Genomic DNA, 23,960 nt, shown 5'->3' on the forward strand with positions numbered 1-23,960 from the left:
TGATATATACAATCTAACCTGTGGTTACCCCAAAATATGTACAGCCAAATGCAGAGTATTAAAAACACAGAGTCTGGAATACCTCTTTTGCAGACAGCAGCCCATATAACAAAATAATATGACAGATCTGGGAAAAGTAATAACTAGAATTCCTGGGACTGGACTCTATTTTCATATAGAATAGGTGTTATAAGTGTGTTTAGATCTACAAAATAGCTAAAATATTTGCAATCACTGCTTTTTTTAGAAAGTTACTTTGAGCATCCCTAATCCAAAAATTCAAAATCCAAAATATTCCCAAATCCTAAACCTTTTGAGTGCTAATAGGATGTTCAAAAGGAAATGCTTGATGAAACATTTTGGATTTCAGATTTTTGGATTAGCAATACTAATATTCAATAGTATAATGTAAATATTCCAAAATCTTAAAAAATCCAAAATCTGAACATTTTTTTGGTCCCAAGCATTTCTGATAAGTAATACTCGACCTGTGTAATACACACAGATCCGAGACCATGTGTCTTACTGGTTTTTCGGCACAATTCTCAAACTTAGAGACTATATCTTGTTTTATTTTTTTAAGTCCTCACTGTATCTAGCAAAAATTCAGATGCACTGTAAGCACTCAATGCTCACTGAGTGCGTTTTTTTATTAGATTGTTTTTTTAACTTCATCACAATTCCAGACTGTAGTGACTGAGATTCCTTTACATTTCCCTAGCAAAAATTCGCACAAAAACACTGAAGGAGAGGTCCATGTGATATGTGCAGGAAATATAAAATACAGACATGTCCTAGGTTAAAACTCAATTGATGTAAACTGTTCTGCAAAGCCTAGAAAATGCAGAACAGTGATAGTAATAATTTAGAAACACAAAATATAAGACACAGGCAAAATATAGAGAACATAAAGTAAAGTTCCTTGATGCTACTGAAAAGTTTAAACTAGTGATGGATTATTCAAAATATTTAAGTTTAATTTTTAAAAAACAAAGTGAGTGCTGTATAAAAACAGGAGAAATGATAAAATGTAAACAGCAAGATGGTTACAAAGCATAGTAAATCTTTTTTTTTTTTTTTGAGACACAGTTTTGCTCTGTTGCCCAGGCTGGAGTACAGTGGCACAATCTTAGCTCACTGCAACCTCCGCCTCCCGGGTTAAAGCAATTCTCCTGCCTTAGTTTCCTGAGTAGCTGGGATTGCAGGCACCCACCACCATGCCCACCTAATTTTTTGTAATTTTATTAGAGACAGGATTTCACCATGTTAACCAGGCTGGTCTTGAACTCCTGACCTCAGGTAATTTGCTCGCTTCAGCCTCCTAAAGTGCTGGGATTACAGGCATGAGCCACTGCACCCAGCCAGCACAGTAAATCTTTACTGTTAATAAAAGTGGATTATTTGTGAAGAAAAGCCAGCTGGGAGATATATCTCAAAAGAAAGCCAAAATTAAAAGTTCTGAAAGATAGCCTGATGTTTTTGCTTGGGCCTGATACAATATATGATTGCATTTCTGCACAAATATAACACCAGTGTTTTAAACCCAAGTGTTCTTAGAATATTTTCCAAAACAAAATAACTCAGAAATAGTGGAAGAGTACCTTACCATTCGGTTATTCAACACTATCTGGGAAAATTCTCCTTTTGCAATACTCTGCATAGGCTGTACTGAGAAAATATTCACAACCAGTAAGTGTTTTAACCTTCAAAATAATGGACATGAACGAATAGGAAGCAGATGTGGAAAGAACATACTTCCCTCCCCAAAACTGGTAATTCCCACATTAAAGACATGTACTCCCAGCCCACAATCACCCTTTCCTCTATTCCATATCCCTCTTATAAGTACCATGCAAGAGTGGCTTGGAGGAATTTTTAATCACCCCAGTAATTTCCATCAGCCTCTCCAATAGACACTCCCAAAATATACAACTAAATAAAGCACAGCACTTTTTATTGTGAAAGAAAACTCAAGACAAGAAACTTGGATGCATCATTTCAATTAAGTTGCTGCCTTTCTCCTTTCCTCTACATGGCAATTATGGAGCTGTCACCTATATCATGCTTTGTTGGAGTCTAATAACAGTGGTTAAAAACATACATTTAGAGTCAAGCTATACAAATATTTCTAAAATTTGACAAGTATGAAAACACAAAAAAGGAAGCATTGGTTTAACAAAATAGGAAATCTCAAAAATATACATAGTTGGTAGAATTTTAAATTAGTAAAACCAATCTGGAAGTCCATTTGGTTAAAAAGTATTCAACACTCCAAAAATATGCATGTAATTTGGCTACGAAATTTAATTACAAATTTAATTTATTCCATTTCTTCTGGTAAAGAATAGGTTAAATATGTAACATGTATATGCAGGAATGTTCTCTACAGTAATGTTCATAATAGCAAAATGCTGCAAAAATCTTAAATGCCCAAGAAGCACAGGACTAGTTGGTTAAATTATTACGTTACAGCTACACTATGAAATACTAGACAAACTTTAATATTTGAACAGCGACAATTAAGTGAAAAATGCAGATTACAGAACGGAAGGTATAAAACAATTACTTGTATATTTTTAAAATTTTTAATCACATAATTATAGAAGATAATCTGGAATAATATACCTTAAAAATGTGAAACAATTATTATCTGAGTGATGGGATTAAAGGTAATTGATAATTTCTTTGCAAATTTTTCATCTTCTCATTTCATTACATTAGCATCATTACTTTTATAATCTGAGAAGGAAAGCTTTTCATATTGCGAGTTTAAAGAACTAGTAAGTCTACATAAAGCACACGGACATCAAGAGTTAATTATGTAAGTCCATATAACATATGTGTATATATACCTGCATATCTAAACTCACTTCTGTAAGTACATATCTTAAGTTCTGACTTTTGAAAATTAGCACTTCTTCAAAATTATATTTTAAACTTTTTTAGCATTTCAAAGGCATTAAGAGACATCTGTGTCATCCTGACACAACTAATACTGCTCCAATACCACTACACAATCCATTTTTAGTCTGTTTTGTAATAGGTGAATGTTTAGTGCTATGCTTTGCCTTGCCTTTTGAGTTATTGCCAGAAAAGAAAGAAAAAAAGAAAAAAACTAAGTCACCTCTATAATATACTGCCTGAAGTTTGTAAGGAAAACCACAGCAGAATGCAACTACTTTAACAGCTTTAGAAAGGATTAATTACCAGTGACGGCCCCAGAAGTAAGTGGTGAACATCAAATAAATTCTTCAGTCAGACAAGTCTGACTCTTCCTTCCTTTCAAGCATCTCCACGAAAATACCACATGGGAAGATGAACCATAATACACAGTAAAATAAGAGAACAACTTTAAAAGTCATTTAAATTATCTAAGTATTCATAAAAATTTAATACTGAGCTAAATATAAACTTCATATAAAAGATATGGCATTTAGAATTTATTAATTCAGCTTAGAGTTATAGATGAGCTATGGTATGCTGAACCCATGTATAAAAAAAATATTAAAGACATTTAAGAATTCATAAAATTTGATTACTGGTCAGAGAGAAAAAAAGTACTTACCACTAAGTCCCAATTATTTTGTTCAAGCAATGTAATAGCTTCATCAATGTTTTCAATGCCAGTACATGCCTGGAAACAAAGTAAATAAGCATTTTACATATAATTTTAGAAATGGGAAGGTAAATCAGACTTAAAAATTTAAATAGCATGATATGTAATTTAAATTCAAATAGGTATATGAATAAAGTCGAACACTAAACGTTTAACAACTCTAAGCATTTGACATATCTGTGGACATTGTTAATTACAAAGTAAATTTACATTACTTTGAAAAAAATAAAGCAGCAAAAGAAAGTATATTTAAAACTTGAGCTTTGACACCCAAAATGATCTCTAATTACCAAGAACAACTTTTATTCAAAAGATTCTGATGGACAACCACCTGTAAAACAAATTAATTTCAACCCATAACTTGTACTTTATATAAAAACTAACTCAAAATGTATAACAGACCTAAAGTAAAATCTAAACCAATAAAACTTCTAGTTCTGTGCTGTCTGATAGCTACTACCAGCCACTCTCTGGTAGCCACTAGACATATGTAGCTAATGAGTCCTTGAAATGTGGCTCAATTGAGTTAAGATGTGCTGTAAGTACAAAATACGCATCAGGTAAGACTTAGCACAAAAATTAAAAATGTAAGCTATCTCATTAATAATTTTTCCTTTGAATACAGGTGGAAATGGAAGTGTTTGACAAACTGGTTTAAATAAAACATACTGTTAAAATTTATTTCACACATTTCTTTTTACCCTTTTAACATAAATACTAAAAAAATTTTAACTACATATATGAAACTATATTTCTGGTACTGTTCTTGAAAAAAATATAGGAGCACATACTTGTGACCAGATTAGGCAAAGATTAGTTAGATATAACAGGAAAAGCACAACTCAAAACTATGATAAAATTGACTTTATTAAAGTCAAGAGCAGTAATGACTACTGCTCTTTGTCTTTCTTTCTTTAAAAAGAGTCTCACTCTGTCACCTAGGCTAAAATGTAATGGCGCAATCTTGGCGGACTGCAACCTCCACTTCCTGGGTTCAAGCAATTCTCCTGCCTCCTGAATAGCTGAGACTACAGGCGCACACCATCACACCCAGCTAATTTTTGTATTTTTAGTAGAGACAGGGTTATATAATTTTTTTTTTTAAGAGACAGGGCATCACTATGTCACCCAAGCTAGAGTGCAGTGGCACAAACACAGCTCACTATAGCCTCGACCTCCTGGGCTCAGGCAATGATCCCACCTCAGCCTCCCAAGTAGTTGGGACCACAGGCACATGATACCACACTCAGCTAATATTTTTTTTTCATTTTTTGAAGAGATAGCATTGTTCAGGCCCATCTCAAACTCTGGGGCTCAAGCAATCCGCTTGCCTCAGCTTCCCAAATTGTTAGGATTACAGGTGTGAGACACTGCACTTGGCCTAAAAGTAAATTTTTTAAAACAAAATATCTTAACAGAAAAATCACCAAAAAAGATATACAGGTGATGAGCAAGCACATAAAAACATGCTTGACATCATAAGTCATTAGGGATAATGCAGAGAGATATCACTTCCACATGTTAGAGTATTAAAATCGCAGAGAGATATCACTTCCACATGTTAGAGTATTAAAATCCCAAATACTGACAATACTAAGGGGTGGTGAGGATGCAAAAGAACTGGAACTCTCCTACATTGATCAGGATACAAAATTATACAGCCACTTGGGAAGAGAGTTCGGCAATTTCTTAAAAAGTTACGACCCAACAATCCCACTCTTAGGTATTTCTCCAAAAGAAATGAGTATTTTAGCTCACATGAAAATCTATATATCAATTTTTACAGTGGCTTTATTCTATTAAAAACAAAAAACACCCCAAATGTCCTTCAACTGTACATCTATGAAAAGAAAACTACCCAGAAACAAAAATGAACTACTGACAACACAAAATAACATAAATAAATCTCGAATTGTGTTAAACGAAAGAAGCCAGATTCAAAAAAGGCTACATTTTAAAAGGCTATATAAGGCCATTACAGTATATAGTAAGCCACAAAAACAGCTCATGTATAGTATATAGCCTTTTTTAGGCTATATACTATATGATTCCATTTGTATGACATTCTGGAAAAGAGAAAATTATGAGAACTGAAATGTAAATGATTGGCAGGAATGTGGATGAGACTAAGGACTAATGATGAAAGGGCAGCAAAAGGGAATTTGAGGACACAGTGGAACACTTTTGATTCGGATATCATATAAAACTAAGGCAAACAAGTAAAACAGTAGCAAAAAATGCAATCTTCATTTTCGGATAAATGAGAAGGATAATACAACAGCTCCCAAATACTTATAAGAGCTACAGACGGGCCAGGCACGGTAGCTCAAGCCTGTAATCCCAGCACTTTGGAAGGCCGAGGCGGGTGGATCACGAGGTCAAGAGATCGAGACCATCCTGGTCAACACGGTGAAACCCCGTTTCTACTAAAAACACAAAAAATTAGCTGGGCATGGTGGTGCGTGCCTGTAATCCCAGCTACTCAGGAGGCTGAGGCAGGAGAATTGCCTGAACTCAGGAGGCGGAGGTTGCGGTGAGCCGAGATCGCACCATTGCCCTCCAGCCTGGGTAACAAGAGCGAAACTCCGTCTCCCAAAAAAAAAAAAAAAAGAGCTACAAACAACAGTTACAACAGGGCAGAATTTGCACAGAAGAGAACAGAAGAATCACAAGGAGTGCACAGAGAGCCCAACAGCAAGAAATATAAAAAAGCTATAAAAAAGCACAAGAGGCCGGGCGTGGTGGCTCACACCTGTAATCCCAGCACTTTGGGAGGCTGAGGTGGATGGATCACGAGGTCAAGAGATCGAGACCATCCTGGTCAACATGGTGAAACACCGTCTCTTTTTGTATTTTGTAAAAATACAAAAAATTAGCTGGGCATGGTGGCGCACACCTGGAATCCCAGCTACTCAGGAGGCTGAGGCAGGAGAATCACTTGAATCCGGAAGGCAGAGGTTGCAGTGAGCCAAGATGGCGCCATTGCACTCCAGCTTGGGTAACAAGAGTGAAACTCTGTCTCAAAAAAAAAAAAAAAAAAAAAAAAAAGCACAAGAAAAATACACTTCCTCAGTGTTGTCAACAAAAATGGAGGAGTAGCTAGTTCTAAGATAAAGTGTAGTCTAAGGTAGAGTAGGTAATCTGTTCCTCCACAGAAACACTAAAAAACTGAGCAAAACCCCTCAGAATCAAGCTTGTCAGAGCTCTGGAAAATAGTCAAGGAATCACTTTGTAAGATCTTTTAGGCTGACTGATGGCACCATGGACACTATGGTAACCTCTGTGACCTGCATGGATACTCCAGATGAGTTCCTGGAACTAGAAAGTCTTAAGTAACTTGAAGACCATGAAAAGGGGAAGAATAATCAACCCCTGCAGCGTTATTGTAGAATACTATACAGCCATGAAGATAACTACATCATGTCCTTTGCAGCAACATGGATTAAGCTGGAAACCATAATCCTAAGCAAATTAATGCAGAAAGAAAAAAACCGCACACTGCATTTTCTCACTTACAACTGAGAGCTAAACATTGGGTACTCATGGATAGAAAGATAGCAACAATAAAGTTGCATTACTAGAATGGGGAGAGAGGCAAGGGTTGACTATTTGGTACTATGTTGAGTTCCTAAGTAACAAGATCATTCATACCCCAAACATCACACAACATATCCAGGTAATAAATTTCTATCTGTACCCCTAAATCTAAAACAAAAATTGAAAAACAAAACACTAGTAGACCATAGCTTAAAAACAAGAGACTGCTATGGATTGAATATCTGTATCCTCCTCAAAATTTACATGGTGACATCCTAAACTCCATGATGCTGGTATTTGGATACGAGGTCTTTGAGAGGTAACCAGGACTAGATGAGGTTATGAAGGTAGAACCTTCATGATAGGATTAGCACCCTTACATGGATGAATCAGGAGGCCATTATCCTTAGTGAAATGATCCCAAAACAGAAAGTCAAGAACCATATGTTCTTATTCGTGAGAGTTAAACGATGGGTACACATAAACATACAGAGTAGAATGACAGACACTGGAGACTCCAAAATACGGCAGAGTAGGAGGGGGAAAGGGACAAAATGCTACTTAACAGGTACAATGTACACTATTCAGGTGATAGGTACACTAAAAGCCCAAACTTTACCACTACACAATATATCCATGTAACTCAACTGCACTTGTACTCCTAAGTCCATAAAAATAAAGTTATTAAAAAAAAAAGATTAATGCCCTTGTAAGAAGAGATACCAAAGAACTTGTTTCAAGCTTGAAAGACTAGAAAAGAAAACTACATAATTTTTTGTAAAAACTTTGCTGTCTCTCTCACTATCATACCAGGTGAGAACAGAGGAAGAAGTCAGCCATCTGCAAGTCAGGAAGCGAGCCCTCACCAGAAACTGACCATGCTGGTACCTTGAGGACAGACTATCAGCAAAGAACTACAAGAAGATAAATGTCTTTTGTTGAAGCCAGCTAGACTATGGTATTTTGTTATGATGAACAAGTAGACTAAGACAGAAACCACTTGTGACAAAGAAAACTAAATTACAAAAATAGTTTAGAAGTCATTAAACAGACAATTGCAACCTACAGAAAGCAACAAAAACAAAACATGAGAATGAAGACCAATCTAAATTTCCAGAGACATATGTTTTAAATGTCCATTTAAATATGTGTAAAGCATGCAGAGAAGCAACAAAGTACGTGGCCCATTCAAGGGAGAAATTAACAGAAACTGTCCCTGAGGAAAAACAGACATCAGACTCAGTAGACAGTCTATCAATTATCAGCTTAAACATGTTCATAGAGCTAAAAAATCATGAACAAAAATCTAAAAGAAACCAGAGGAACAAAGTATCAAAAAATAGAGAATGTTGGATAGAGAGTAGAATGATGGTAACTAGCAGCTGCCAAGGGCAGTGGGCAGAGGAGAATAAAGACAAGATAGTTAATGGGTACAAAAACACAGTTTTTTGTTTTTTTTTAATACTAGAGGAATAAGATCTAGTATTTGTTAGCACAACAGAGTGACTGTACCTCACATCTCAACCCTAACATTGAACATAAATGGCCTAAATGCTCAACTTAAAAGATACAGAATGACAGAATGGATACGAATTCACCAACCAAGTATCTGTTGTCTTCAAGAGACTCACCTAACATGTAAAGACTCATATAAACTTAAGGTAAAGGGGTGGAAGAAGATATTCTAGACAAATGGACACCAAAAGTAAGCCAGAGAGTAGCTATCCTTGTATAAGACAAAACAAACTTTAAAGCAACAACAGTTAAAAAAGACAAAGAGGAACATTATACGACAATAAAGGGACTAGTCCAACAGGAAAATATCACAATGCTAAATATATATGCACCTAACATTGAGATGGATGGCAACACAGTAACAGCAGGAGACTTCAATATTCCACTGACAGCACCAGACAGGTCATCACGACAGAAAGTCAACAAAGAAACAATGGACTTAAACTCTACCCTACAACAAATGGACTTAACAGATATTTACAGAATATTCTACCCAACAACTGCAGAATATACATTCTATTCATCAGTACAGGGTACATTCTCCAAGACAGACCATATGGTTGGCCACAAAATGAGTTTCAATCAATTTAAGAAAACGAAAATTATATCAAGTACTCTGTCAGACCACAGTGGAATAAAATTGGAAATCGCTCCAAAAGAAAGCCTCAAAACCACGCAAATACATGGAAACTAAATAATCTGCTCCTCAATGATCTTTGGGTCAACAATGAAATCAAGATGGAAACTAAAAAATTCGTTGAACTGAACTGAAGAGGAAAGTTCATACCATTAAATGCCTACATCAAAAAGTCTCAAAGAGCACAAATAAGACAATCTGAGGTCACACCTCAAGAAATTAGAGAAACAAGAAGAAAACAAACCCAAACCCAGCAGAAAAAAAAAGAAATAACCAAGATCAGAGTAGAACTAAATGAAATCGAAACAAACAAAAATATAAAAAATATATGAAACAAAAAGCTGGTTCTTTGAAAAGATGAACAAAATGAACAGACCATTATCAAGATGAACCAAAAGAAAAGATCAAACTAAGCTCAATTACAAATGAAAGGGGAGATATTACAACTGATACTAACCAAATCCAACATCATATCAAAAAGAGAATCCACCATGATCAAGTGAGTTTCATATCAGGAATGCCAGGATGGTTTAACATACACAAGTCAGTAAATGTCATACACCACATAAACAAAATTAAAAACCAAAAAATCACCAGATCGTCTCAAGAGATGCAGAAAAAGCAGTTGACAAAATCCAGCATCCCTCTGTGATTAAAACACCCAGAAAAATCAGCATAGAAAGGACATACCTTAAGATAATAAAACCCATTAATCACAAACCCACAGCTAACATTATACTGAAGTTCCAGGAAAAGCTGAAAGCATTTCCCCTGAGAACTGAAACAAGACAAGGATGCCCACTTTCACCACTTCTATTAAACATAGTACTAGAAGTCTTAGCCAGAGGAATCAGATAAGAGACAGAATTAAAGGGCATCCAAATCAGTAAAGAGGAAGTCAAACTGTTGCTGTCCGCTAATGATATAAATGTATACCTAGGAAACAGTTAAAGATTCATCCAAAAAGCTCCTAGATATGATAAATGAATTTAGTTTTAGTTTCAGGATACAAAATCCAATACACAAATCAGTGGCACCCGCTAGATACTAACAGCGACCAAGCTGAGAATCAGATTGAGAACTCAATCCCTTTTAAAATAGCTGCAAATAATAATAATAATAACAATACTTAGGAATATACTTAACCAAGGAGGTGAAAGATCTCTACAAAACACTACTGAAAGAAATAACAGATGATCCAAATGGACACATCCCATACTCATGGATGGGTAAAATCAACAGTGGGAAGATGACCATACTGCCAAAAACAATCTGCAACTTCAATGCAATTGCCATCAAAATACCATCATCCTTCTTGACAGAACTAGAGAAAACAATCCTAAAATTCATATGAAACTGAAAATGTGCCAATACAGCCAAAATAAGACTAAACAAAAAGAACAAGTCTGGAGGGATCACATTACCCAACTTCAAACTATACTACAAGGCTATGGTCACCAAAACATCACAGTACTAGTATAAAAATAGGCATATAGACTAATGGAACAGAATAGACAACAGAAATAAAGCCAAATACTTACAGCCAACTAATCTTGAACAAAGCAAACAAAAACATAAAGTGGGGAAAGAACATTATTCAACAAATGATGCTGCTATAACTGGCTAGCCACATGCAGAAGAATTCTGAAACTGGATCCTCATCTCTGACCTTATTAAAACTCAACTCAACATGGATCAAAGACTTAAATCTAAGACCTAAAACCATACAATTTTAGAAGATAACACTGGAAAAACTATTCTGGACATTGGCTTAGGAAAAGACTTCATAACCAAGAACACAAAAGCAAATGCAACAAAATCCAAGATAAATAAATGAAACTAAACTAAAAAGCTTCGGCAAACAAAGAAACAATCAGCAGTGTAAACAGACAACCCATAGAGTGGAAAAAAATCTTGGCAAACTATGCATCCAACAAAGAACTAATATCCTGAATCTACAAGGAACTCAAACAAAACAGCAAGAAAAAAAGAAACAATCCTATCAAAAACGGGGCTAAGGATATGAATAGATAATTCTCAAAAGACGATATACAAATGGCAAAAAAAAAAAAAAAAAAAAAAAAAAACATGAAAAAGTGCTCCACATCACTAATGATCAGGCAAATGCAAATCAAAACCATAATGTGATACTATCTTACGCTTGCAAGAATGGCGTTAATCAAAATCTGAAAGTAGGTAGACCATTTTATCCAGCAATTCTATTCCTAGGTATTTACCCAGAGGAAAAGAAGTCATTAAGACACTTGCACATGTTTATAGCAGCACAATTCACAATTACAAAAATATGGAACCAGCCTAAATTTCCATCAATCAATGAGTGAATAAAGAAAATGTGGTGTATATATATATATATATATATATATATATATATATATATATATTCCATGGAATACTACTCAGCCATGAAAAGGAACAAAATAATGGCATTCTCAGCAAGCAAGATGGAGTTGGAGACCATCATAAGTGAAGTAACTCAGGAATGGAAAAGCAAACATTGTATGTTCTCAGTTAAAAGTGGGAGCTAAGCTATGAGAATGCAAAGGCATAAGAATGATACAATGGACTTTGGGAACTTGAGCGGAAGGGTGGGAGTGGGGTGAGGGATAAAAGACTACACAACGGGAATAGTATACAGTGCTCAGGTGATGGGAGTACCAAAATCTCAGAAATCACCACTAAAGAAGTTATACATGTAACCAAACACCACCTGTTCCCCAAAAACTATTGAAATTTTTTTAAAAGATAAAAAATATTAAAAAAAATTTTTAAGTACTAGTTATTGTTTAATTATTTTCTCTATTTTTTATTTCACTTATTTCTGAATTCACTTTTATTTCCTTCTTTCCATTTATTTGGCATAAGTTGCTCTTCCAGTTTCTTAAGGTGGAAGTATAGAGCAACAATTTTGATCCCTTCTTCCCTTCTAATGTAAGCATTTATAGCTGTAAATTTACCTCTAGTCACTGCTGTAGCTACATCTCACAAATTTTTATATTTGTTTTCATTATCATTCAGTTCAAAGGTTTTTCTAAAGTTTCCCTCATGATCTGTTTTTTTGGCCCATGTGTTATATTTGGAAGAATGTTACCTAATTCCTAAACACTTAGGGGTTTTCCAAACATTTTGTTATTGGTTTCTAATTTAATTCCATTGTTGATGTAGAATTTTATCTGTATCATTTCTGTCCTTGGAAGTTTATGAAGACTTAATAGCTTAATAATTTGTATTGCTAAATGTTTCATATGCACATAAACATGCATTCTACCTGTTATTGTGTACAACTGCCATTTACTCTATTGGAATTGAGTCTAGTTATTGATATTACTGTTCAGATTATCTGTATCTTTACTGATTCTACTTATTCTACTAATTACTGAGAAAGTCCTTGAAAATCTCCATTTGTACCTGTGGATTTGTCTATATCTGCTTTTAGTTTTGCTAATTTTTGCTTGTTATAATGAGTATATACAAATTTGAAGTGTTAACTTCTTGAAAAATTGATTCTCTTGTGATTATGTTTCTTTTATCTTTGGTAATATGTCTTGTACTAAAGTCTACTTAGTCCGGTATTAATACTGTCATCTAGCTTTTCAATAATAGTTTAATAGTATATAATTTTCCATATTTTTTAACCTGACAGACTATAGTCAGGTCTTGCTTTTATCTACTACAACAATATCTGCTTTTATATAAAGTATTTAAAGTACTTACATTTCATCTAATTATTATGATTGGGCTTAAGTCTGCCACGTTCCTACTTATTTTCCAATCATCCCATTCTCTGGTGGCTTTTGGTGCTTATTTTTTTATTTTGCTATTATGAGTTCAAGTTTATGACATGGTGTTTGTTGTTGCATATTTTTATAAATTTAAGACATTCTCTATTTTTATTCATTTGAATATTATCTCTCCTACATAATCAATTCTGCCCTTTCAGAGCTCCTACTTGCCATATAGGTACATCTCATTCTAGCCTCCATGTCATCTTTTTAAATTTCCTTTTTTTTTTTCCTTTTAGATGGAGTCTTGCTCTTTCACCCACGCTGGAGTGCAGTGGTACAATCTCAGCTCACTGCAGCCTCTGCCTCCTGGGTTCAAGAGATTCTCCTGCCTGAGCCTCCCGAGTAGCTGGGACTACAGGCACATGCCACCATACCTGGCTAATTTTTTGTATTTTTAGTAGAGATGGGGTTTCATCATGTTAGCCAGAATGGTCTCTATCTCCTAACCTCATGATCCACCGGTTTTGGCCTCCCAAAGTGCTGAGATTACAGGCGTGAGCCACCACACCCAGTTGTCATCTTTTAAATTTTCTATACAAATTTGTATAGTGATGATTCACTTTAACTTCTATATCATTTTTTTAAGCCTACAGTTTTCCAATTTACCTATCTATTATATATTTTTTCCTTTGAGGATGTACTTTTAGATTCTTTACAAAATCCAATCTATTCTTTTTTTTTTTTTTTTTCAGTATTTCTGGCTTATGAATTCTATTCTTTACAGTTTTATATATTTTAAACATATCTATTGTGAATTCTCTTTGTTACCGGTTCTCAAGTTGTTAGTTCTATGATTTTGGCATCTGCTGAAAGTGATTGTGGCTTATCCCATGGTATATAGTGTCTAACAACTAGTTCATCTTCAGAAAAATTTATTTTTATACTATGCATTATGATGGTATCCTTATAAAGTGTTTCCTGTATATGTATTGGCTGGAACTTTATGGATTTCATTAGTTCTGGACCAGTTTTAATTTGTATGAATTCAATCTTAATCATTTGACAGAATTTTGTATAAGCAAACTCCATTTTATTACACTCTACAGCACTCTGCAGATACTGCATTTTTTTAAAATTTAAGGGGCCGGGTGCAGTAGCTCATGCCTATAATCCTAGCACTTCGGAAGGCAAAGGCAGGCAAACTGCATGAGCTCAGGAGTTCGAGCTCGAGATCAGCCTGGGCAACTTGGTGAAACCCTGCCTCTACTAAAATACAAAACATTAGCTGGGCATGGCAGCGTGTGCCTGTAGTCCCAGCTACTTCAGAGTCTGAGGCAGGAGAATCGCTTGAACCCAGGAGGCAGAAGTTGCAGTGAGCCGAGATCGCACCACTGCACGCCAGCCTAGGTAACAGAGAGAAACTCCATCTCCAAATACATAAATAAATATTAATTAATTAATTAATTAAAGGTTTATGGCATCCCTACATCAAGCAAGTCTATCAGAACCATTTTTCCAATAGTAGGTGCCAATAGCATGTTTCTGTGTCATATTTTGGCAATTCTTACAATGTTTCAAACTTTTTCACTATTATTATATATATTATGGTAATCTATGATCTTTGATGTTACTATTGTAATTGTTTTGAGGCACTACGAACCATGCCCACATAAGACAATGAACTTCATCAATAAATTTTGTATGTGTCCTGACTGTTCCATGGAACTGCCAGTTTCCCATCTCTCTCCTTCTCCTTGGGACTCCCTATTACCTCAGACACAATATTGAAATGAGACCAATTAATAACCCAACAATAGCTTCTAAGTGTTCAAGTCATGTTTCTCATTTTAAATCAAAAACTAAAAATAATTAAGCTTAATGAAAAAGAAACACTGAAAGTTGAGATAAGCTCAAAACCAGGTTCTTTGTACCAAATAGCCAAGTTGTGAATGCAAAGGAAAAGTTATTGAGGGAAATTAAGTGTTACTCCAGCAAATACACAAATAATAAGAAAGCAAAACAGCCTGACTGCTAATATGGAGAAAGTTTTAGTGGTGTGAATAGAAGATCAAGCCAGTCGAAACTTTTGCTTAAGCCAAAACCTAATGCAGATCAAGGACCTAACTTGTTTACACTCTATGACACAGGTGAGGACACTGAAGAAGAAAAGTTTAAAGCTTGCAAAGGTTGGTTTATGAAGTTCAAGGAAGGAAGTCATCTCCATAATATAAAAATGCAAGGTGAAGCAACAAGTGCCGGTATAGAAGCTGTAGTAAGTTTTATTCAGAAGACCTAACTAAGATAATTGATGAAGATGCCTACATTAAACAAGTAATAACAGTCTACGTGGATGAAACAGCCTTCTACTGAAAGAAGACATCATCTAGGACTTTCATAGCAAAAGAGAAGTTAATGCCTGGCTTCAAAGCTTCAAAGAGCAGGCTGACTCTCTCATTAGGGGCTAATGCAGCTGGTGACTTTCAACTGACACCAATGCTTACTGAACATTCTGAAAATCCTACAACCCTTCAGAATTATACTAAATCTATTCTGCCTGTGCTCTCTAAACGAAACAACAAAGCCTGAGTGACAGCATATCTCTTTATAGCATGGGTTACTGAATATTTTAAGCCAGCTTCTGGGACTTAGTGCTTAGAAAAACAGATTCTTTTCAAACTAGTACCATTCATTGACAATGTTCTTGGTGACTCAAGAGCTCAGATGGAGATGTACAAAGAGATCAAAGTTGTTTTTCTGGCTGCTAACACAACATTCATTCTGTAGCTCATGGGTCAAGGATTATTTTTGAATTACAAGTCTTACTATTTAGACAATACATTTCATAAGGGTTTAATAGCTGCCATAGATAGTGATTCCTCTTATGGATCTGGGCAAAGTGCATTGAAAGCCTACTGGAAAGAATTCACTATTTTAGATGCCATTAAGAACATTCATAATTCATGGGAAGAGGTCAAAATATCAACATCAGCAGGAGTTTGGGAGAAGTTGATTCCAACTCTCATGGATAATTTTGAGCGATTCAAGACTTCAATAGAGGAAGTAACTGCAGATATGGTGAAAACAGCAAGATAACTAGAATTAGAAGTGAAGTGTGAAGATATGCATGAACTGCTGTAATCTTACGATAAAACCTGAATAGATAAGAAGTTGCTTCTTATTGATGAGCAAACAAAGTGGTTTCTCGAGATGATGTAGATGCTATGAACACTGTTGAAATGAGAACAAAATATTTAGAATATGACATAACCTTAACTGATAAAGCAGCAGTAGGGTTTCAGAAGATTGACTCTAATTTTGAAAAAAGCTCTAGTGTGTGTAAAATGCTATCAAGCAGGACTGCATGCTACAGAAAAACTTTTCATAAAAGGGCCAACCAACACAGCAAATGTCATTGCTGTCTTATTTTAAGAAATTGCCAGAGCTACCCCAACTTTCAGCAACCACTGTCTTGATCAGTCAGCAGCCACCAATGCTGAGGCAAGACCCTTCCTTCACCAGCAAAGAGATTAATACTTGCTGAAGGCTCAGGTGAAAATTAGCATTTTTTAACAATAAAGTATCTTAAAATTAAGGTACATGCCTTTTTTAAAGACATAATGCTTCTGTACACTTAATGGACTACAGAATAGTATAAACATAACATGTGCACTGGGAAACCAAAAAAATAGTGACTCACTTTATTAAGATATCTACTTTATTGCAGTGGTCGAGAACTGAACCTAAAACATCATTGAGGCGCCTAAAACATTGTTGAGGTATCCTGGTAGTTCTAACTTTTTGAAGCTAATGATGCCTTTTTCCCCTATGGCCCTGGGTAAAATGGTCACCGTTTTTACTGCTTCCCTGAATCATCAGGTAAAACTGTACTAGACATTATTTGAAATGTACATGCCAGGCTTTTATAGCTCCTTCCTTCTCTAACAGGAGACCAGCTGGACTTACAAACTGAAGAAAACGCCAGAACCTGCAGATGGCGCCAAAAGTAACCTCTAGTGGCCCTCATTTATTAGCATAAGATACTTACTCCCACCACCACCATGACACTTCACAAATGGGCACAACAGTACAGAACTTACCACTCCTTTTCTAGGGATTTCTGAATAACCCGCCCCTTGATTTGTATGTGATTAAAGGTGAGTATGAATACTGTTAGCCAATAGCCCGCAGGGGCTTTCGGCACACTGCCTATAGGTTAGCCCTCCTCCATGAGGAGCAGTGTGAGTTTGATAAAAGTTGCTGTGTTTCACTGCTGAGTGCTGACTCATTCTTTTTTTCCCCCCGCTTTTTTTTTTTTTTTTTTTTTTGAGATGGAGTCTGGCTCTGTCGCCCAGGCTGGAGTTCAATGGCGTGATCTCAGCTCACTGTAACCTCTGCCTCCCAGGTTCAAGCAATTCTCCTGCCTCAGCCTCACAAGTAGCTGGGACTACAGGCACATGCCACCACGCCCAGCTAATTTTTGTATTTTTAGTAGAAACAGGGTTTCACCATATTAACCAGGAAGGTCTCGATCTCCTAATCCGCCCTCCTCGGCCTTCCCAAGTGCTGGGATTACAAGTGTGAGCCACTGGGCCCAGCCTGACTCATTACTGAATTCTTTTTTTTCTTTTTTTTTTTTTTTTGACATGGAGTTTCACTCTGTCGCCCAGGCTGGAGTTCAGTAGCACGATCTTGACTCACTGCAACTTCTGCCTTTCAGGTTCAAGCGATTCCCCTGCCTCAGCCTCCTGAGTACCTGGGACTACAGGCACATACCACCACACCTGGCTAACTTGTTATTTTTAGTAGAGACAGGGTTTCATTATATTGGTCAGGCTGGTCTTGAGCTCCTGACCTTGTGATCTGCCCACCTTGGGCTCCCAAAGTGCTGGGATTACAGCCATGAGCCACCATGCCTGTCCCATTCTTGAATTCTTTACTGTGCAAAGCCAAGAAACCTCCCAGGCTAAGCCCGAAATTTTGGGTCTCGCATACCCTACATTTCTGCAGGACAGAAGTCATACCTCATCTCCAGGCATAAGACCAGTTTTGAGCCCCTAGTATCTGTATCCAGTTGAGAGGGTCAGTTGTCAGAAGCAACTGTAGAAATGACGCAGAGCACGCGAGACCCAAAATTTGGGGCTTAGCCTGGGAGGTTTTGATAAAACCATTGCAATGACAGTGATTTCCCTTCTTAGTTCAGTACCTGTGAATTGTCTGTTTTTGCTTTCTAGCTTGACCATGTTTAATATTTTTGTTACTGTTACTACTTTATTCTATTTTACTGGCTGATTTTATTTAGTATTAAAGACAGTCTTCAGTTCAGTCTACCAGACTGTTTGAAAGTTTATTGTTTATTATTTTCTTCATTCTGTCTTAAAACTATCCCATGCCCTGGTATACCCTCCACCAACACTTCATAATTTTAATATTTGCCATATTTTTCTAATTTATTGTTTGCTTGAGACAGAGTCTTGCTTTGTCACCCAGGCTGGAATACAGTAGTGTGATCACAGCTCACTATAATACTGAACTCTACACTCAAGTGATCCTCCCACCTCAGCTTCCCAAGTAGCTAAGACTATAGGCAAGCACCACCAAACCCAGCTAATTTTTTTTATTTTCTGTAGAGATTGAGTCTCACTATTACTCAGGCTGGTCCTGAGCTACTGGTCTCATACAATCCACCTGCCTAGGTCTCCCAAAGCACAAGGACTACTGGCAATTAGCCACCATGCACAGTCAACTGCCATATATATTTCAAATCCACTTTTCTAAAAAGTTCATAGATGACTTAAGTCTCCAATCCTTCATCTTATTTTCTTTTTTCTTTTTTTTTTTTTTTTTTTGGAGACAGGGTCTCCCTCTGTCATCTGGGCTGGAGTGCACTGGTGGAGTCACAGGTCACTGCAGCCTCAACCTCCCGGGCTCAAGCAGTTCTCTTGTCTCAGCCTCTAGAGTAGCTGAGACTACAGGCATGGACCACCACTCCCAGCTAATTTTTGTTTTTTGTTTTCTGTTTTTGTAGAGACAGGGTTTTGCCGTGTTGCCCAAGTTGGTATCTCATTTCTTTTCCTTTATCCCTCCCTGAAAGTGTGACAAAGTTATACCAACAGGTTTTTATATTTTTACATTACAAATCATATCTATTAAAGAACATTGAATACTCTTTTGCTTTTCAAAGTGTTCTATAAATCATACCAATCTGATTCTACTGTTTTGTTATATAAGCAGTGGGTTCTAGCTGTCACTATACTCGTTTATTTCCATAAATACAGTCTTGCAGACTGTAGATTTGGGGGGTTTGTTGTTGTATTTATATATTTTAGTTAACAAAAATATTTATTTTTTGAATACATTTATCATGTACAATATTATGTTTTCAAATATGTATACATTGCAGAATGGTTAAATGGAGCTAACATATGTATTCCTTACATATTTTAGCATTTTTTGGTGAGAACACGTACAATCAACCAACTCTCTACCCAGTTTTCAAAAATACAATACATACATTCTTTTTTTTTTTTGGCAACAGGGTCTCACTCTGTTGCCCAGGCTGGAGTACAGTGATGGGATCTCAGCTCACTGCAACCTCCACCTCCCAGGTTCAAGCAATTCTCCTGCCTCAGCCTCCCAACTAGCTGGGATTACAGGCACTCATCACCACGCTTGGCTAATTTTTGTATTTTTAGTAGAGACAGAGTTTCACCATGTTGGTTAGGGTGGTCTCAAACTCCTGACATTGTGATCCACCCACCTCAGCCTCTCAGCCTCCCAAAGTGCTGGGATTGATTACAGGTGTGACCAGCTCCCTCGGCCTAATACATACATTCCTATTAACTACTGTCATCATGTTGTATAATGCAGCTCTTCAACTTGCTCCTAACCGAAATTTTGTATCCTTTGACCAACTCCCTAGACTCTAGCTTTGATAAAACCAGTCATTCAAATCCCCCTTTAATTATCACCACCATCTTTTTCCTCAAAAAGACAACTGTTTTATTATTATTATTTTGTATGTGTGTTTTTGTGTTTTAACAAATAAGAATGCCCCAACTATTGCCCTGAAGCAGCTCATTGTCAAAGAGGACAAAAACATGTAAACAATACCACAGTAGGATTTGTGCTATAATAGTATATAAAATGTGCAAAAGGACCAAAAAGAAACAGTAAATGACCTACAGAGAATAAAAGTAAGCATTCCAGAAGACACAGTACTGAGCAGGCTTTGTACTGTTCAAGATGAAACAGAGTACATCAGGCAGACAAAAAGTGGAGAACATTCCATACAGAGAAAACATCATGACCAAAGACACAGAGGCATGAAATTAAGATATGTTTTGGAAAGTAAAAGTAGGTCAAATCAAGAATACATAGTACCCTGATCTTTGTTTCTAATACCACTGTCCAATAAAAGGCACCAGTGTTCCTTACAGAAATGGCTCATTCTAGGACTGGTACTAGGAAGGCAATATACAAAATGAACCTGGAACACCTTGTAATACCAGAATGCAAGTGTAAACACACCACACATACATACACATGTATACTAATGATGGGGATACAGCAAAGGAATATGTCAAAGGAATATAAAGCTAACTGAAAGGAACGCCTAATGGCCAAAGCTAAAAGATTTTTTTTTTTTTTTTTTTTTTTTGAGATGGAGTCTCACTCTGTCACCCAGGCTGGAGTGCAGTGGTGTAATCTCAGCTCATGGCAACCTCTGCCTCCCAGATTCAAGTTATTCTCCTGTCTCAGCCTCCTGAGTAGCTGAGATTACAGGCACGCACCACCATTCCTGGCTAATTTTTGTATTTTCAGTAGAGACGGGGTTTCACCATGTTGGCCAGGCTGATCTGGAACTCATCTGCCCGCCTCAGCCTCCCAAAGTGTTGAGATTACAGGCATAAGCCACAGCATCCAGCCAAAACCTAAAACATTTCAGCAAAATGAAGTAGTATTGAACTATAACCCAAATTATAAAATAAATATACACAAGTCCAGATAGCTATAAACAAACAATTGAATAAATAAATAAGGAAGAGACAAATTCTCTATGTAGAAGAATTTCAAATAATTTATGTAGCTACTCCACCCGCAGGAGGTTGAGTATAATTCCCTATTCCTAAAGTATGGAATGCACATAGTAACTTCCTTCCCAAGAGCACAGCGTAGGTAGTGGTGACAAAGAGTATCTTTGCAGTGGAGAAAACTAGTAACACTCGGCCAGGTGATCAAGGTCAGTGTCAACAATGCTAAGTCATGTTAAAATATAATGTAATGAAAATGGTACTTTACCTTCCCAAATCCTGTAACTCCAGTTTAATCATGAGAAAAACAATAGACAAATCCCTATTAAAGTACATTTTACAAAATATTTAAATGGTACTCCTGAAAACTGTCAGACATCAAAAATAAGGTATGGCTGCAAAACTAACACTGCAAGCGGAGCCTAAGGAAGCACAGCAACTAAATCTAATATGGTATCTTAGATGGCACCCTGGAACAGAATAGAACCTTAGGTAAAAATATCCTGTATTATGTATTAAAAACACATGTAAATATATATTAGGGTTAGAGCTACCTATACCTAACCCTAATATAGGTATAATAATGTATGTTTATATTACATATGTAATATAATTACATTTATAATACATAAATATAAAATATGTAATTTAAAATATATAAATATTATAGAAAATATGCAGTTACTGTATGCTCCACTAGTTACATTATTCCTTTTTTATACCAATATGTAACAGTTTTGTTTTTCAAGTACCCTCCTGGCCAGGAAGAAATGCTTCATCATTCTAATTAGTGTTTTCTTCCTTCAGTTTACTGCTGACTAAATGAAATGGCCGTTGTGAAAGCTGATAATATATATTGGGGCATTCTTGTGATAACAAACTAAATCAGAGTCAAGCGGCCAGAGGGAAAAAGCTCTCAGGGCACATAGCACTTGCTCTAAGAATTAAATTTTCCACAAGCCCAGATGCTTAAATGGCCTTCTATAACTCTAAGACCAGTTTTACCTAGCAGCTGCTGAAACAAACTGTTGTGGAACTAAGACTGGTTTTACCTGCCACTATCACTCCCAGTCTAAGCTTGCCAGCTCCCAAAAGCTTCTCTTGTACCAATCAGCTTTCCTTCAAAACAATACATAACATTTCTCTTTCTAATAAAACTAACCTTTTCTTTGTTCGTCAGACATACTAAAGACCACCCAGTCTGTGTGTATGCCCCAAACTGCAATTCTTTCTTCCCAAAATCTAACGTTAAATTTAGAGAGTCCTCTCTACTTCAACACTGTGTCCCTTGAAACAAAATGAACTTAATAAGCATGAAAGTTGTTTTTGATGAGTTACAGTGTTGTCCACTGGTAGTCAAAGCTATCTGCTTTCCTAAGCAGTCCTCAGAGAATTAAATTCAGCTATTACTCAAAAGCCTAAGAAACCAATAAAGGCTAGGATTCTAGTCAGGTAACTCATAACCTTTTGAAGCAGACATAGAAACATCTGCTGTGGGTGGTTTCTTCTCACTTCACCCTAAGACCTAGAGCTGAGATTTAAATTTACCAAAATATAGCAAGGAATATTCAAATAACAGAATTCTGAAATTAGGGAATTGAGACCACAGAAAACACTCAAAATCAATTTGGTATCCTCAGCATAAAACTCTTACACATTAGTAGCAAATTAACAAGTTATTTATGAGGAGCCAAGCAATTTACAATATCCTTTAATCCTCTCAATAGTACTACAAGATAGATATAATTATGCCAATTAAAATCCTTACACACAAAAAAACTAGCAACAAGTTACCATGGACCAAGCTACTTAGTGCATCTCATTTAATCATCTCTCCAACCCTAAGAAGTAGATACTGTAATGACCATTTTAACAATGAGGTTAAGCAATAAGCCAAGAATCACAGTGATAGTAAATGATATTAGAATTACAGTGCCAGAACACTTTCCCTCATAGCACTGCCTTTCTTGTTAAGTGTTTGCTAAATGAAAGCATAAATGAATCAGATTAGGGTGGGCACGGTGGCTCACGCCTGTAATCCCAACAGTTTGGGAGGCCGAGTTGGGCGGATCACTTGAGGTCAGGAGTTCCAAACTAGCCTGGCCAATATGGTAAAATCCTGCCTCTACTAAAAATACAAAAATTAGGCTACTTTCAAAGTTGTCCTCCTGGTTAACTCATCCTGAAAGACTGAAAACTTAAATACTGCCCCAACTTGAGTTTGATGGTAACTGACTATTTATATGACTGAGTTAATTATTCCAAAAATCTACCTATCACACTCGCTCACTCTACCAAAAGAAGGAACATCCAGGTTACAATTAAGTCTTCCAAATACTATGATACAGAACACTAGGGATTTGAGTAAATACTTCCATACATATTGGTAAGTTGAAAGTATCAACCAGGAAAACTCTTCGCAACACCTGCAGGTACTTTTGCAGAGCTAAAAAAACAAACTCATCACTGTTATCTTTAACATTATAAGAGCGGTTTCTGAAACACTTGAATCTTATTTCATCTACCACAGAGGATCATATTAAATCCCTATATGTAATTTTAATGTTGAACTAAGAAATTTTTTAATGGATATAGAAAAAGTTCAATTATGAGTACGCAACATTAATATGTGCATTGAAAACATACACAGGTAAAGCATAGATTTTTAAGCTGGAAAGCCTGAAAATTCTAAGATTTTTGCTCTTCAGTTATGTATTTGGATGTATTTCAGTCTATGTATTTTAATGGTGACTTCCCACAAAAGACATTGTTTCGCCAAGCACGGTAGCTCACGCCTGTAATCGTAGCACTTTGGGAGGCTGAGGTGGGTGGATTACCTGAGGTCAGGAGTTCAAAACCAGCCTGGCCATCATGGTGAAACC

At 36.2% G+C, this 23,960-nt stretch overlaps 1 protein-coding gene across 1 annotated transcript in view; it reads right to left on the reverse strand.

Moving 5' to 3' along the window:
• Positions 1-23,960, reverse strand: part of FAF1 (Fas associated factor 1) — a 534,743-nt gene that overhangs the window by 446,416 nt on the left and 64,367 nt on the right. The window contains exon 2 of the mRNA XM_003921572.4: positions 3,566-3,634. Coding sequence (XP_003921621.1) covers positions 3,566-3,634 — 69 coding nt within the window. The remainder of the gene's footprint in view (positions 1-3,565; positions 3,635-23,960) is intronic.

The sequence above is a fragment of the Saimiri boliviensis genome, chromosome 11 (genome assembly GCF_048565385.1).
Source record: "Saimiri boliviensis isolate mSaiBol1 chromosome 11, mSaiBol1.pri, whole genome shotgun sequence".
NCBI lineage: Eukaryota > Metazoa > Chordata > Mammalia > Primates > Cebidae > Saimiri > Saimiri boliviensis.